Consider the following 17335-nt stretch of genomic DNA (forward strand, 5'->3'; position numbering starts at 1 on the left):
CTTCAGATGTACATGAAATGGCCTTGAAAGCTACAGAGCAGCCTATAATCAGGTGTGTTCATGTCAGGATGAAGGGCATTTTATTAGGAAGAGGCCTCCCTGGAGGACTATGGAGCAAACACAGATCTGACGATCTAGCAGGGACCAGGAGTTCTGAACAAGCCCTTAAAGACATGGGATTTTGGCAGGCAGGACCAGACAGACTTTGCCGAATGACCATGTGTTAGGTGCTGTGTCTAACCCATTAATTCCTAAATGTAAACTACTCAAACCAAATTCTCTAGGCCAAAAGGGCTTTTTGGCCTTTATACTCAGGGGATACCAAAAAAAGGCATAAAAATGAAGCCTTCTACATTCCACTTTAAAAGACAGTGAACATAATATGACCTGTTCTGGAAGCTTTTTATTGTTGCTCCAAGTTTAAGAATTCTCACTGATGGCAGAAAACCAGCACTTAGAGAGCCTCCCGCATAGCCTTGCCCAGCTTCTGAATCTTGGTCTTGACAGACATGTCAACATACTTCTCTCCAATGCGCACAATCATTCCACCCATGATTGACGGATCAGTCTACAAAAGAAAATCGACGGCAAGTGTGAAAACGCACTCATCAAATGGGACATACACAAGTGTTCTGAAAGGCTCAACGTGCTACACAAATGTGAGAGGCTATAATTACACCTAGAAAAAGGCAAAAGTAAAACTGCACAGTCAGATCATCATTTACATTTAAAATAAAGACCAACTTTTAACTACAGAAAAATTAGTATAGAGTTAGATCTAATATTTCACGAGTACTTTCTGTAGCCATTTTAAGTTTAAAAGAACCTGAGGAAACATACCATAAATAATTTAAAACCCACCTTCGCCTCCAATTTCAATACTTGGCCTTGACTTAGGAAGCTCTTGAGGACAGTTTTTAATTCAGAGAGTGTGGCTTCTTCTAAAGGCTGAAAGGCAAAACCATCCTTTCAATTTAGATAAAGCAAAACAGAAACTTCCAGAGTTAAAATACTCCAGGCCCACATCACCAAGACAGGCCTTGTGAGCCCTTAGCCACCTGGGCCCATCATCGAGCTGCTCTGCCGCATTCACTCCTTGTTCGCGCTGGAGGTTTAGGGAGCACAGGAAGGCCGTGCCTCACAGCGTCACCTGGGCAGCTCCCACTCAGTCGTTCATGGACTGCCTATAAATGCCACTTCCTCCCTGCCTCTGCTGTGTGTGCTAGCAGTACAACCTGGAATTAACAAGGAAAGGCCCTCAAGTCTCCAATGCCTGAAGACACAGCCCCATCAATGCAGGAGGACGCAGGCCCCTCTGGGTGCAGCCCTGGGGTCACACCATGCACCTATCATGTCCTTGGGTGAAAAGCTGCCATTTTAACCTGGTTTTACATCTTCATGTTTCCCTAGCTCTGCTGGCTGTTCATCTCCCCACATCCACAGCTACCTGTAACTCTGGCAGGCCACTCCACTCTCTGAACCCCAGTGAGAGAACCTGGAGCAGCTGGCTTTTTCTGAAGTCAGCTCAGCTCCATAATCTACTTTAGAGCAAGCACCTCAAACATCCAGACTGCACTCTCCTCTCGGCCCCAACTCTTACTCCTAGTTGGTTATAATGTTATAGTGTTAAGTGTTATACTGGTGAAAATGAAAAAGGCTGTTAAAGCAAAGGCCTTTGAGACTGAGTCTCGCTCTGTCACCCAGGTTGGAGTACAGTGGCGAGATAACAGCTCACTGCAGCCTCCGCCTCCCAGGTTCAAGCAATTCTCCTGCCTCAGCTTCCCAAGTAGCTGGAATTATAGGTGCATGCCACCACACCCGGCTAATTTTTGTATTTTGAGTAGAGACAGGGTTTTACCATGTTGGTCAGGCTGGTCTTGAACTCCTGGCCTCAAGTGATCCACCCGCTTTAGTCTCCCAAAATGCTGGGGTTACAAGCGTGAGCCACCACACCCTGCTGCAAAGGCCTTTTTTAAACTTGTCATAAATCCTACCTCCCTAGCCCCTCCTCCAAGAGCCTAAAAAAATTTAGCCAAAAAATTTCTGTCTTTGTAAAGATCTAACAATATCCTTTTTTGGGGGTAGGGGTGGTGGTGTTGGCCACAGTCTATTCTTATTCAAAACATTATTTACTGAGACTAAAAGGTTACAGAACTCTGAAATACACATACCCTCCACTGAGACATGTACAAACTGCCAGGCACCTGTCTATGCCAGACATTTCACACCTACTATCTCCCTTCATGTGGGCAGCCCTGAAAGGCCAGTGGTTATTATTCCCATTTTACATATGAGGGAACTGAGGATCAGAGTGGTTAAGAAACTCACCTAAGGTCACATCAGCAAGTGAGGACTAGCCCCAATATTTGAAACCAGTCTGTGTATTTCTAAAGCCTGTGCTCTTAGTCATTCATCAAGATAATGTTTTTCAAACAGTACAGACTCACGAACCCAGTAGTATCAACATCAAAAGCATTAGTAACAGTTGGTTCTAAAATCTTTTGCAAAAATAAGTATGCTTTAAAAGAAAATCATGTCCTTGTGGTTGGGCACGGTGGCTCACACCGGTGGTCCCAGCACTTTGGGAGGCTAAGGTGGGTGGCTTGCCTGAGGTCAGGAGTTCAAGACCAGCCTGGTCAACATGGTGAAACCCCATCTCTACTAAAAATACAAAAAATCAGCCGGGTGTGGTAGCGGGTGCCATAATCCCAGCTACTTGGGAGGCTGAGGCAGGAGAATTGCTTGAACCTGGGAGGCAGAGGTTGCAGTGAGCTGAGATTGTGCCACTGCACTCCAGCCGGGGTGACAGAGAGTCAGTCTCAAAAAAAAAAAAAAAGAAAAGAAAAGACAAGACAAGAAAAGAAAATCATGTCCTTGTATTCACTGAAGAATGCCCTGCACCAGTGCTTCATGATGGGTGACCGTGGGGCAGGTGAATCTCTCATCTGCGCCACACTGTTAGGGATAACCGGTGCAGCCACAGAGGGCTCCCTGCCTATGTCTGGGCTGTAATGATTTGCAACCAGGCACATGTTTTGGGGGCACCAACTACTGAACTACAAATGTGCAAATAAGTATGATGTGCTAGGATGCCTCTCCTTGAATCTGTGCTAACTAGAAGGTCAGACTGTCCTTTAAATGCTTAGAACTATTAATCTGGATGAGGTCAGGTGCTACAAATTCCAAGTAAATCTACCACACTCTCCTGTTTTCCTGTAGAGTGAGCTACATTACATTTGACTGAGTTACATAGGGAAGAAAATACGTATTTTTTTATTTTTTTTTGTAGACGGAGTCTTGCTCTGTCGCCCAGGCTGGAGTGCAGTGGCCAGATCTCAGCTCACTGCAATCTCTGCCTCCCGGGTTCACGCCATTCTCCTGTCTCAGCCTCCCGAGCAGCTGGGACTACAGGTGCCCGCCACCTCGCCCGGCTAGTTTTTTGTATTTTTTTAGTAGAGACGGGGTTTCACCGTGTTAGCCAGGATGGTCTCCATCTCCTGACCTTGTGATCCACCCGTCTTGGCCTCCCAAAGTGCTGGGATTACAGGCTTGAGCCACCGCGCCCGGCCGAAAATACGTATTTAAGACAATAACAAAATTCTGGGAGGCAATGAAGTGTAGTATAAAGAATATGGATTTCCAAGAGGCCTTGAGGCCTGTGTTCAAATTCTAGTCCCACCTTGTATGACTTTGGGCAAGCGACTGCATTTCCCTGCATTCGGCTTCCTCATCTGTAAAATGAGGATAATTATACTTCTCTCTCACATGAATCTTTTGATACTGAATAAAATAATAAAGTACTCAGCATATAGTAGGGTTCAATAAATGGTAGCTAATTATAGCCCACTCTATATAAGATACAAAGGCCCATCCGTTCTACTCCTTCCCATTCACCACCACGAAAGATGAAAGGTTTGCAACTCGAGTTTCAGGCCAGGTGTGGTAGCTTACACCTTTATTCCCAGCACTTTAGGAGGCCGAGGCAGGTGAGTCACTTGAGCCCAGAAATTCGAGACAAACCTGGAGAACACGGTAAAACCCCCACCTCTACAAAAAATACAAAAAAATTAGCTGGGTGTGGTGGGGGTGCACTGTAGTCCCAGCTACTCAGGAGGTTGAGGCAGGAGGATCACCTGAGCCCAGGAGGTTGAGGCTGCAGAAGTGTGATCATGTCACTGCACTCCAGCCTGGGTGACAAAGTGAGACTGTCTCAAAAAAAACTCTAGAACTCTAGTTTCAGTAAACTACTTCAAGCGGCATTTATAATATAATTCAAACGTATACTGGAGTCTAAAGCACTCTTTTCTAACACATTTTGATGTACTTTACATTTAACCCAGGCCTTATGAATAAATCACTGGTTACAGAAGCACTACTAAGATACATGCTGGCTTTTCCAAAGCAAAGGGTCACAGAAGCTGATATAAAAATGAAACAAACACCCAGGTGGCAAGTTACCTTTCCCAATTTCTTGATTTTACCGTTTTTTCCTTCTTCCTGCAAAAGGTGGCGCATGTAATATCAAGGCAAACACAGCAGCAACAACCCATTACTTACAGATGCAGTGGTCACCGTGCAAGGCACCTCTCCGCGATGGACACTCATCATGGTAGAAAAGGCGGAAACGACTCCCTGGGCATTGCTTAAACGACCATTTTCAGCAAGCAGATCTGGCAATGTGAAGGTGTCTCAGTAACATGAAACTCACTTGAACAAGCTATTCATGAAGTTGTATACTCAACCCAAAAAACAAACTTAGATTTGTGGCCTTAAAACACCATATTCAGGGGCGCATGCCTATAATCCCAACTGCTGGAGGCTGAGATGCAAAGATTGCTTGAGGCCATGAGTTCAAGACCAGCCAACAGAGCGAGATCCCATCTCTACAAAAAAGTTAGGGCTTGGTGGTGCATGTCTATAGTCCCAGCTATTCAGGAGGATGAGGCAGGAAGATTGCTTGAGCCTAGGAGTTTAAGGCTGCAGTGTGCTATGACTGTCCTACTGCCCCCCAGCCTGGGCGACAGAGTAAGATCTTGTCTCTTAAAATCACAATATATTCAATGTCCTTTAAGAATATGAATGGAGGCTGAGTGCAGTGGCTCACGCCTATAATCCCAGCACTTTGGGAGGTTGAGGTGGGCAGATAGCTTGCATACAGGAGTTTGAGACCAGCCTGGGTAACATGGTGAAACCCCGTCTCCACAAAAAAAAAAAAAAAAAAAAAAAACCTCAAAAATTAGCTGGGCATGGTGGGGCATGCTTGTAGTTCCAGCTATTCAGGAGGCTGAGGAAGAAGGATCGCTTAAGCTCAGGAGGCAGAGGTTGCAGTTAGCCAAGACTGTGCCACTGCACTCCAGCTTCGGTGACAGAAAGAGACACCCAGTCTCAAAAAAAAAGAATGAAGATACAACTTGTTATTTAAAATGCATATCCGATTTTGTTTTTTTAAATAGACTGTACTGACAAGGATTTAAATTAGTAGGTATGGGGGGTTCTCACCCATACAGATGTGCAACAGACTTCTTGTACTCAGCTTGTAATCTGATTTTCATATTTACGTTACAGATTATACGTCTGGCTACAAATTCAAAGATGATTCCATGAACACACTTTCTTTGCAATTTTTATTTTGAGCTGGCTATGACGATCTGAAAAGCAATCCAGGCCGCATGGTGGCTCACGCCTGTAATCCCAACACTTTGGGAAGCCAAGGTAGGCAGATGGCTTGAGCCCAGGAGTTTAAGACCAGACTGGGCAACATGGAGAAACCCCATCTCTACAAAAAATACAAAAAATTAGCTGGGTGTGGTGGCATGCACCTGTATTCCCAGCTACTAGGGAGGCTGAGGTGGGAGGAGCACTGAGTCTGGGAGGTTGAGGCTGCAGTGAGCTGAGATCATGCCACTGCACTCCAGCCTGACTGACAGAGTAAGACTCTGTCTCAACAACAACAAAAAAAAGAGAGACAGAAAAGCAGTCCAAATGTACCCAAGAATGCAAATGTCTCCAAGGATCAAGGTATGCCCAGAGGCCACAAACCATTTTCTTGGTACGTATCATATTGGCTGCCTCCACAGTTGAAGCTACTGACTATGCAATTAGACACACTTAGGTCCTAGCATCCTTTAGACAGTGCTCCTCACACTTTAATATGCAAACAATTCACTTAGGGAGCTGGTTAAGATGCAGACTCTGATTCAGCAGGTTAGTGTGAGGCCTGAGATTCTTCACTGCCAACAGGCTCCCAGGGGATGCTGATGCCCATGGTCCATGGACCACATTTCCAGTCACAGTTTTAAGACACCTCAAATGAAAAAGTTCTAATACTCACTGATCAGGTTGGTGGTGAGGGGAGAGAACCTCTCTTTTGCTGTGATGTCGTTTAGGCTTTTCACTTTAATAGAATGCTTCACATAGGGATTCAAAACAGAAGCAGCCACTTTGGGTTCCTTCAGGATTTGCTGAAAGCATAAAAAAAATTTCTTAAATTTTTTAGAGCACAAATGAAGGATGTGCCATGCACACACTGTCTTCTTTTTTGGAGACAAAGTCTTGCTCTGTCGCCTAGGCTGGAGTGCAGTGGCACAATCTTGGCTCATGCAACCTCTGCATCCTGGGTTCAAGCGATTCTCCTGCCTCAGCCTCCCGAATAGCTGGGATTACAGGTGTGCGCCACCATGTCTGACTAATTTTTGTATTTTTAGTAGAAAAGGGGTTTCGCCATGTTGGCCAGGCTGGTCTTAAACTCCTGACCTCAAGTGATCCACCCACCTCGGCCTCCCAAAGTGCTGGGATTACAAGCATGAGCCACTGTGCCTGGCCATAACACACTTTCTTATGAATTAAATATTTTATGAATTAAATTAGCACTGCCAAAGAACTTATGACAAAAATATTATAATCAAACAATTTTCTGACTGCCTTTCAGAATACACTGCACTGCACCAGGATTTTATATAGGATAGAATGATGTTCCTCAAAAAAATTTAAAAATACTGTATGAAATTTCTTAAATTTATTTTTGCTTTTCAAGAAAGATTATAAAACACTAAGCAGCCAAAACTTCACTTGACTGCATATTTTAATGTATTTAAGAGAGTAATAGTCTGGCTTTTCTAGCAGTGCTATTTCTAAAGTGCAGACCTCAAAACTGTGCTCTGACTGCAGAGGCCTCCTCACCGCTCCCTTGGAGGGGTCCTGCCTCTTACGGTGTCCAGGGAACCCAGCAGATTCTGCGAGACCTCTGGTGCTGCCAGAGCAGCCAGCCTCAGAGTCTGGGAGACAGAGTGGACCAAAAAACAGGAGCACAACCATCATGGGAAACGACCTTCTTCTCATTTTGTTATATCACAAATATGTGCATTCAGTGACCAAGTGCAGCTTCCCGCATGTTGCTCCAGAGTTCCAACAAACCAACAATGGCAGTTTCCGGTCGAGCACCTTCAGTTAACACACCTCTCTACGCCTTTCAATTACTCTCCTAGCACCTCCTCCCAGGCTCCTGGCCAGAATCCTGTCTCTGATCCAGGATACTGGTCAGATACTATCATCCAATGCTAACATTTCCACTTGAGTGACCCCACAGAAATGACATTTTTCCATAAAAAATGCAGGCATACACAGATTGAAAGCATTCTGGAATTTGGGTTACCTAGTTTTTCATGTTTATCTGTGTCTCCTGCATCATCCAGAGGACAGTATGATGCTTGCATTATCCTTCCCTCTTAGTGCCAAAACCCTGCTGATATTCAGTGTCTTCAGATAATTGCCTTCCCTTTTCTCCATGTCTTGACTGACTTCCAGGCTTTAGACAAACTCCATTCTAATGCCCACAATCCAAGTCATTCTCTCCATTGTAAACACGATTGTTTCTGTTTAAAATGGGCATAACTGACAAGTAGCAGACAATAGCCATCACCTCCAAAAATGCCTGTGTGAGACCCCGTCTGTTCCTGCCTGCCCTTCCTCCAAATGTCTCCAACAACAGGGCTGGGTTCCTGGGCTCTGTGAGAATCATTAAGAGTTTATCACACCAGCTAAGACCTTAAGCATTATCTACAGAGGTAAATGGATCAAGGAAGGAATATGGAGCTAAAATTATTCTGCCTGTTAAGACGGAAGTTCCAATAGAAGCTCAAGTGAAAAATGAATACAACATAAACAGTGCAGAACGGTAATACTTATAGACTATACATACGATGATTAATATAGAACATGAGAATTATTCTATACAACTGGCCTATGAATTGTTTTTTCTAAACAATAAAAACTTACAGATATGTGAATTAAGAAATGATTAATCTTTTTTTTTTTGAGACAGAGTCTTGCTCTGTCACCCAGGCTGGAGTGCAATGGCGTGATCTCGGTTCACTGCAAGCTCCGCCTCCTGGGTTCACGCCATTCTCCTGCCTCAGCCTCCCCAGCAGCTGAGACTACAGGCGCACGCCGCCATGCCCGGCTTTTTTGTATTTTTAATAGAGACGGGGTTTCACCGTGTTAGCCAGGATGGTCTCGATCTCCTGACCTTGTGATCCACCCGTCTCCAGCTCCCAAAGTGTTGGGATTACAGGCGTGAGCCACTGCGCCCGGCCAAGGAATGAAGAATCTTAAGAAAGAACAAAACTTCCTCTGAAGAGGCTATATACCAGACTGCGTCTCCTTCACCTTTTTTAACGCAGACCTTACTACCAGTGGTGGCAGCTAGAAAATCAAAGAAGGAAGCAACATAATGTGTAGAAACTTGTCAACTAGAAAATTCAGTGAAAATGAAAGCACACATTCTCCTATTGTTACAATGTAGGCTTCTGTTAATACGGGTTATTTATTCTGCTTTTCATGTTTACAGAAAAGTTACAAACATCCTGCAGCAGCCTCACAGTCTTTGCCTGTCAGCCCTCTATTACCACCGGGAAGCCCATACCCCTGTACTAACTCTGCTGCCCAGCGTGCCCCAGCCTGTCATTCTTCCCTCACATTTTGGGAACAAAATAACAATGAAAAGGTCCACCTGGTTACTTCTGGGGTTCTGACAATTGCAAAGCATCTCTACCAAATGAAAAGAACCTGTAAGACACATCTGAGCCTCCTCTGATTCTCCAAGCATAGAATATGGCAATTAAAACCCGAGGAAAAGGGTTTATGAAAACAAATTCTCAGTAAAGCCAAATCACAATATATTCTAAAGACCTAGCCCAGAAGCATATAATCTTTTTTTTTTTTTGGTGAGATAGTCTTGCACCATCACCCAGGCTGGAGTGCAATGGTGCGATCTCGGCTCACTGCAACCTCAGCCTCCCAGGATCAAGCAATTCTCCCGCCTTAGCCTCCGGAGTAGCTGGGATTACAGGTGTTCACTACCATGCCCTGCCAATTTTTTGTAGTTTTTAGTAGAGATGGGGTTTCACTATGTTGCCCAGGCTGGTCTCAAACTCATGACCTCCTGATCCACCCACCTTGGCCTCCCAAAGTACTGGGATTATAGGTGTGAGCACCATGCCCAGTTATAAGTATAGATTTTTAAAGGTAGCTTTTAAATTCTCCACTGAAATAGCAATTTTCCTAAATTATCATCTATTTTAATTTTACATTTCTATCTTTTCTTAGCCCCAGATCTTGGTTCCTAATATTAATATCCTTATATGTATCTGTTTGTTCTTTTATATGTCTTATAATAACAAAACCCAACATTATCACTAAAACATGTTTACAGAAAATGGCTTTTCCCAGTTCTTTTCTTGTAGGATACACCTCATTAGGAATGCAGTCAAACAACCAAAGGAAAAAATATACAAACAGGAACTTAATGTGTAATGAATAGGAAAGCTACTTACTGCTACTCTCAACAACTCCTTTTCTACTTGCTCCAACTTATTCTGTTTTGATGCAGCAGAATAAAGAGCTGTGGCATAGCGACCTTCAATACCGTATACCTGAACAGGAGGCTTTAAAGAAAAGGTGAAAGAGGAGAGGAAGCAAAAGGGAAAATCAGTTAATAGTATACTGTCAAGAGCAGAATTTAAAATTTATATTTTAAAAAATATATCTCTTTAACACAAAACAGTTTAATGTGTCACCCAAGAGCTGCCCTAAACGGCAATTTGCAAGTAAATTAGGGATGTTTCCTTGGTCAGGGCACTCAAATCTTTAAGCCTCCAATTCCTCATCTGTAAAATGAGGGGCTTAGTAGGCAGTGTCTAAAGTCCCTTCCAGGTTTACCTACCTTTATCAATTACTTGTACTTTAATTTTGAGATGAGCTTATGTTTCCTTTAAACTCAGTAACTATTTAGTTTCAAGTATGGGAGGCTGTGAACACTGATAGACAGTTTCGAGTATGTTAGAGCTAGGAAAACAGGTGTTTATGAAACACACAAATATACTTTTATACATTTCATACTGACACTATACATTTTCCCTTACATAGCCTCCCTAGCGATGTTCAATTTAACACAGCCCTTTGGCAGTTCACAAAAAACCTGATGCTTGAATTATTTTTCACAGTAAACTACAGACTTTTTTTCTACCATCAGTGTGTAACTACATGTTCTTAGTGGTGCTGTGTATGGTTGTAGTGGGAAGGCTCAAGCTTGGATGAGAAAGATTTAGTTCCAGTCCAGCTCTAGGACTAAGCTGAGTAACCTCAGGTACATTTTCCCAGGGCTTCAGCTTCCCCTTTTGTAAAATGGGAAGACCAGTTACTCCTTAACACTGTTATGAGGTTTTAAGCTCTCACATGAAGGACAAAATGATTTTGATCATTTGATTTGAGATTTGGGGCTGGTAATGAGGACAGGACATGATAATTATTTTTCCTAAATTCCAACTGATGTGGGTTCATTAAGGACATAGGCTGGTATTATGATCTTTCCTTTACCCGATTTTTCCAAGGGGAGGACTGGCTCACTGTTGATTTGCTGGGGAAAAGTGTGGGTAGGATAGTTGACCCAGCACATCTTAGAGAAGTTCCTGCTTCCTGACAGTTGATTCAATTTTCTATCACACAGGAACTTTCCTTAATCAAATAAAGAATTTCAAAATAACCCACAGAAATGGAGTCAGACTTCATGTTCCAACAGGGTTGTTACCAGCTGTTGGTGTCACGTATCATTTCTGGGGGCCTTCTGGGGAACTTCATTTGTTATGTGTCACTAATAGTCTTTATCAGGGGTCAACTGGACTACTTCCGGTTTGAAAAGAAAGGGACTGGCAACTCTCTGAAATAGTGAGCCTCCTTTCTTTCCTAGTGGAGAGAAAGAGTGTGAAGAGTATGAATATTCCTAACCAGAATGGAACATAGAGAACTGCAACAGAATTGCATTAGAAACCAAGGTACCTTGATTTTAATATCAACTCCTGTAATAATTTCCTGTGATAACTTGGGCATGTCATTTTGTTAAACCTGTTTCTTTCATTAAAAAATAAGTAAATGTTAGCTTCCCTATTTTAGAGGGTTAATGGAAAAACAAATGATTAAAAAAAAAGTTTTCATATTGAAAGATTATGCATGGGCCTGTCACAAAGCAAGTATTCAACGCCATTCCTTTCCACACCCTACGCACACATCACATTTTGGGAACCACAAGTCGTGCAGAAAGGTTTAGATAGTAACTACACAAAAATCCACGCCCTAACTGTACTGCTGTTTGACTAACACTTTTCACGTGCTTATCATTACAGAAGAATATAAATTAACATACCCTCACAAGCTTGGCAAATGGTCTGACCACAGAGGTACTGAAACATCGCACCTTGAAGCAATAAAGGAAAATAGATCAAACAAGATTACTTGAAGAATTTCTGCACGTAACTCAATAACAACAACAAATTTTTAATGACCTTAAAAGCATTAGTTTTGTCTCTTTGTATCTTCACATATTACATGAGGATGAGCTACTTATTATTACTAAGGAGTAAACTTACCCAACGAGGATTATCCCAAGTTGCCTGGGAAATCACCTTCTCACTAACCTTCTAGCTCGCTAGGAATGGACCGAGGCTAGCACACCCGTATAACAGAGAAACACTAACTTCCAAGGAGTGCACCTTTCAAAAATATTTAACCAAAATTCTGGCGTTCCTATTACCACACCCTTGAGCAGATCATTTGCAACAGATGTACCCTCCTCGGAATCCAAATGCTATCTGAAAATAAAGATGAATTTTTTGAGTAGTGCCGCAGAGTTCGATCTGACAAGAGGCCCTACCTCTGAGAGACAGTCTTACAGTTTAAAAATCACCTGCAAGCGCACAGGTCACGGATCGCAGGTCACCTTCAAATACTTCCAGCTATGGAATGTGTTTTATCAAAACTGCTTGTGAGGATTAAGACTTTGTAACGCTTATGTAAAAATTACCTAAGATGCCAGGAAGGGGTCACGATATGTAAAGCACCATGGTGATATTCAGTACAAAGAGCATAAAATTTTTTCAAACTCCATCTTCTGGGTGATTCTGTGGGTTCAAATCTCAATTCTACCACTTACTGGCTGAGCAAAGACTCATTTAAACTTTTCGGCCTCATTTCATTTATAAAACTGTGAAATGTGTTTTACAAATATTCCTTAGCATTACTAGTAAGTGATCTCTGACAGGTTTTACCACAATGGCAAAGGAAGCTGATTTGGGGGCTAGGCCACGCCCCTTCCCCGGAATTCAGCAAACGGCAGACCCCCCTCTCCTGCGCCCCTCAGGCTAGCAGCTTCCTGGGGCTGTGCTCGGAGGATGCCAAGGTCACGGCACGCACAGCCCCGCGCCTTCTGCCCCGTAGGCAACCCGGGGGACAAACGCTGGGTCGTCCTTAGTCGCTCCCATTTGCCGGGTCCCATGACCTTGAAGACTGCCAGACTTCCCCAGCCGAAGCATCGCACCCTGGTGCTCGGGGTTTGGTACCGGTCACCCCAGCAGGGATCCTACCACTGGCTCTCAGGATCATGTTTCTCTCACCTGCCGGGAGAGCCCGGACACTGCTGGGGCGGCCATCTTCTCTCGGGCAGCTGTAGGTCAAACCCGAGTGGGAAAAGAGAGGCGCGCAAGGGCGCACGCGAGCGTTAGCGTAACCGCTAGGTTCTCTGGGAAGTGTAGGTGTAGGGCGTCAGGCCGCAGGCGCAAAGACCTCCCTCCGGCTGGGAGTTGTAGTTCTTGGCAGTGGTAAGGGCTAGACCCTTGCGGTGGAGCCATAGGGCTTTGACTGCACCTGAAAATGAAATCATTGTTACTGGCCAAGCGGCCCTCACTGTAGAATGGATTTGCTGTTCCCAGTTTTAAAATTTACATTTAGATAAATACAGTGGCACTTGTTCCATTTCACAGTTATTACCAGCGTCACTAGATTCTTGACTGTTCCTTCCCAGCATGCTAAAGCCTGCATCAATGGCTTTTTCTCACGTTGCACACAAAGACAAAACCAAACCAAAACAAAAAGCCCCCAGGAGCCTTGCAGCTCCAGGAGCGGACACCACGTCCCTCTTAGCTGGGCCATGACTACCCATTGTTAAATAAAAAGTTATTCAATGATGCTTGTTAAAGCATGGTAAGGAAGACTTTATTCAGGACCATAGCGATGGGTATAGGACCAGTGCAACCGGGTCTGGGAGTGGGCAGAGAGATTGGCCTCAGCTCCGAAAGCAGCACGGACAAATGGGAATTTATGGCCAAGGAGCAGGGCGGGGGTCAGTGGATAGAAAATTACTAAGAGGAAACTGGGGTAAGGGGGATTCTGGCTAAAATGACCTAGAGGGATCTTGTAGAAGACAGGTCAGGGTGATCAGACATCAGATGGTGAAGGATGAGGACCCTGATCAGATATCAAAGATGATCGGTTATCGAAGATTGGGGGTGCTGGCTAAACTGACTTAGCAGTTTTGCTAAAACTGGATTTTACAGGGAGGTGTATAGATAGGCCTCCGAGAAGGTTCAGGAGCCTCACTGAAGTTTGGCCAAGCAAAAGCAAAGAATCTCTGTGGTCCTCCATTCCCCTCCCCTCTCACCTATCTCACCTGAGTATAGAACTGAGCTGTTGGTTTGTGAGGGCAGGTGGGATTCTGACACTTAGATTCTTGATAATGGCTAGGGCAGAGTGGCTATCCGAGCATCAGGCCTAAAATAGGAGAACCCGGGTTTGAACAAATTTGATATTGAAACTAAGAACTGGATACTAGCCTTGGATATAGTTTCTCTTCATCCATAAAAACAACCTATCTTCAACCCGTTCTCTCTAAATAGAATTCAGTCGAATTTTCTCCTCTGTTGGAGAAGAGACTAGCTGGCAGAGCAAGGGTCAGTATTCCTGTTTGTAATAGTGGGGGTTCTGTAATCAACTTAAAAGAAAAGTACTCTGCTCAGATGTATTATAGAAAAACGTTAATTCATTATTTTGCCCTTTTAGAGAGTAGTTTTCTCGTTATTATAATTTTTTTTTTTTTTTGAGACAGGGTCTCACTTTGTCACCCAGGCTGTAGTGCAGTGGCATGATCTCAACTCACTACAGCCTCTGTCTCCTGGGTTCAAGTGGTTCTCCTGCCTCAGCCTCCCGAGTAGCTGGGACTGTAGGTGGGCACAACCACATCTGGCTAATTTTTCTCTTTTTAGTAGAGATGGGGTTTTGCCGTGTTGGCCAGGCTGGTCTCCAACTCCTGACCTCAAGTGATCCGCCTGCCTTGGCTTCCCAAAGTGAGCCACCACACCCAACCCCCTAAAAACTTTTTAAAATGTAGAGAAAGATAAAGATGTAATTGTCCTCTTTTCTTCCACTCAGAGGCAATTGTTATAAGTATTTTGGTGTCTTGTTTCTCAACATTTGTTTAGGCTGTGGCCTGAACTACCCTGGCCTGAATCCCAATCAGTTCCTTGGCCCAATTGTATAACTTCTCTGTGCTTCAGTTTTCTTATCTATAAAATAGGTATTCTAATAGTATCTGCCTATAGGTCATTAGGAGAAATAAAAATGTATGTATGTAAAGTGCTTAGAACAATTGCCTGACAGAGTGGTACTCATTAATTTGGTCTTTTTTTTTTTTTTTTTTTGAGACAATGCCTTGCTCTGTCACCGAGGCTGGAGTGCAGTTGTGTGATCACGACTCACTGCAACCTTGACCTCCTAGGCTCAAGCAATCCTTCCACATTAGCCTGCCCAGTAGCTGGGCCTATAGACACATGCTACCAAGCCCGGCTAATAAAAGTTTTTTTTTTTTTTTTTAAGAGATGAGGGTCTCACTATGTTGCCCAGGCTTGTCTCCAACTCCTGGGCTCAAGCAGTCTTCCCACCTCAGCTTCCCAAGTAGTTGGGATTACAAGTGCATGCCACCACACCTGGTTATGTTAGTTCTTTATTTTGTTTGCTTTTGTTATACATACAGATTAACAATCTTTATACAACTTGGTATTTTGCCTTTTTCTTTAATGCAATAAAGAAAAGGATGCAAAATTACCTATGAGTTATGCATTCATGCTTATAATATAAGCCTATTTCCAAATTATAAAAGCTTCTAAGTATCATTTTAATGGCTGCAGGGTAGTCCATCCAGTGCATATTCTGCAACTTAATTATTCTATGATTTTTTAACATAATTCAAATGGTTTCCTTTTTTTTTTTTTTTTTTTTTTTCCATTTTAAACAATACTGAAACTCCTAAGCATTTTTAGAAAAAAATTTTTTTTTTTTTTTTTTTTTTTTTTTTTTTTGAGATGGAGTTTTGCTCTTGTTGCCCAGGCTGGAGTGCAATGGTGTGATCTCAGCTCACTACAACCTCTGCCTCCTGGGTTCAAGCAATTCTCCTGCCTCAGCCTCCCAAGTAGGTGGGATTATAGGCACGTGCCACCACACCCAGCTAATTTTTTTGTATTTTTAGTAGAGACCGGGTTTCACCATATTGGCCAGGTTGGTCTCAAACTCCTGACTTCAGGTGATCCACCCACCTTGGCCTCCCAAAGTGCTGAGATTACAGGCATGAGCTACCACGCCCAGCCTTCTTTTTTTTTTTTTTTTTTTTGAGATGGTGTTGGCTATGTTGTTCTGGAGTACAGTGGCTATTCACAGGCATGATTCCCACTAATGATCGGCATGGGAGTTTTATTTTATTTTTATTTTCATGTACTGATTTATTTATTTTTTGAGATGGAGTCTCACTCTGTCTCCCCCGCTGGAGTGCAGTGGCCCAGTCTCAACTCACTGCAACCTCTGCCTCCTCGGTTCAAGCTATTCTCCTACCTCAGCCTCTACAGTAGCTGGGATTACAGGTGTGTGTCACCACACCCAGCTAGTTTTTGTATTTTTAGTAGAGATGAGGTTTTGCCATGTTGTCCAGGCTGGTCTTGAACTCCTGACCTCAGGTGATCCGCCCGCCTGGGCCTCCCAAAGTGCTGGGATTACAGGCAAGCGCTACCATGCCCGGCCTAAAAATGGTAGTTTTGACCTACTGTTTCTGACTTGGCTTGTTCACCCCCCCTTAGGCAACCTTGTGGTCCCCTGCTCCTGGGAGGTCACCATATTGATGCTGAATTTAGTGTAGACACCTGACCGGCATAGTGCACTACAGCTGAGAGCTCCTGGACTAAAGGAGTCCTCCTACCTCAGCCTCCCAAGTAGCTGGGACTACAGGTGCACACCACCACGCCCGGTCATTTTTTTTTTTTTCATATTTAGGAAAATTTCCAAATAGATTTCCAGAATTTACACAACTTGGTGAGAGAATGTGAGTACTTTAAGAGCCTCTGATGCATGAAGCCAAGCTGCTTTTCAAAAGTTTTAATCAATTTATAGTTTCCGTAGCAGCACATGAAAATCCTTGTTTTACTCTACTTTGCAAACTTTCAGAGACTATTTTCAAATAAGCCTAATGAAAAGTATTCAGCACATTATTTAACACAATTTAGTGAGCAGCTATTATGTGCAGCCAGCTGTTCTAGTCCCTGAAGCTACAACAGTGCCTACCTTTATAAACTTTATATTCTATGAGAAATTAAACTGCAAAACCTGTGTTTTCTGAAGTGTGGGTGTTAACAGATGTAATACAAATAAAAAGTTCTAGGGTCAAATATACTTGGGAAACTCTAGACTCTGAATACAATTGAGATGGTTTCCGTTTTTTATGTTTTTTTTTTTCTATTTTATTTTATTTATTTGCTTACTTTTTGAGACAGGGTCTCACTCTGTTGCCCAGGCTAAAGTACAGTGGCACAATCATGGATCACTACAGCCTCAGCCTCCCAGGCTCAAGCAATCCTTCCACCTCAGCCTCCTGAATAGCTGGGACTACATATGCACACAGTCACACCCAGCTAATTTTGTATTTTGTAGACACAGGTTTTCACCATGTTGCCCAGGCTGGTCTTGAACTCCT

General features: G+C 43.4%; 1 protein-coding gene across 1 annotated transcript; it reads right to left on the reverse strand.

The window, feature by feature from the left end:
* Positions 1-383: 383 nt before the first annotated feature.
* Positions 384-13068, reverse strand: ATP5PO (ATP synthase peripheral stalk subunit OSCP). Its single transcript, XM_017883939.1, has 7 exons — positions 12942-13068; positions 11696-11746; positions 9831-9941; positions 6332-6461; positions 4558-4670; positions 862-948; positions 384-568 (listed from the first exon to the last, which is right to left on the reverse strand). The coding sequence occupies exons 1-7, from the start codon at positions 12975-12977 to the stop codon at positions 455-457; spliced, it is 642 nt and encodes a 213-aa protein (XP_017739428.1). The 5' UTR covers positions 12978-13068; the 3' UTR covers positions 384-454.
* Positions 13069-17335: the final 4267 nt, after the last annotated feature.

This window comes from Rhinopithecus bieti, unplaced genomic scaffold, assembly GCF_001698545.2.
Source record: "Rhinopithecus bieti isolate Rb0 unplaced genomic scaffold, ASM169854v2 scaffold_13207, whole genome shotgun sequence".
Taxonomy (NCBI): domain Eukaryota; kingdom Metazoa; phylum Chordata; class Mammalia; order Primates; family Cercopithecidae; genus Rhinopithecus; species Rhinopithecus bieti.

Coding starts and splice junctions, on each gene's coding strand:
- ATP5PO (XM_017883939.1), bottom strand. CDS start 12,977: ATGGCCGCCCCAGCAGTGTCCGGGCTCTCCCGGCAG. Junction 11,747..12,941: donor TGTCCGGGCTCTCCCGGCAG/GTGAGAGAAACA, acceptor TATTGCTTCAAG/GTGCGATGTTTCAGTACCTC. Junction 569..861: donor TATTGAAATTGGAGGCGAAG/GTGGGTTTTAAA, acceptor TTTCTTTTGTAG/ACTGATCCGTCAATCATGGG.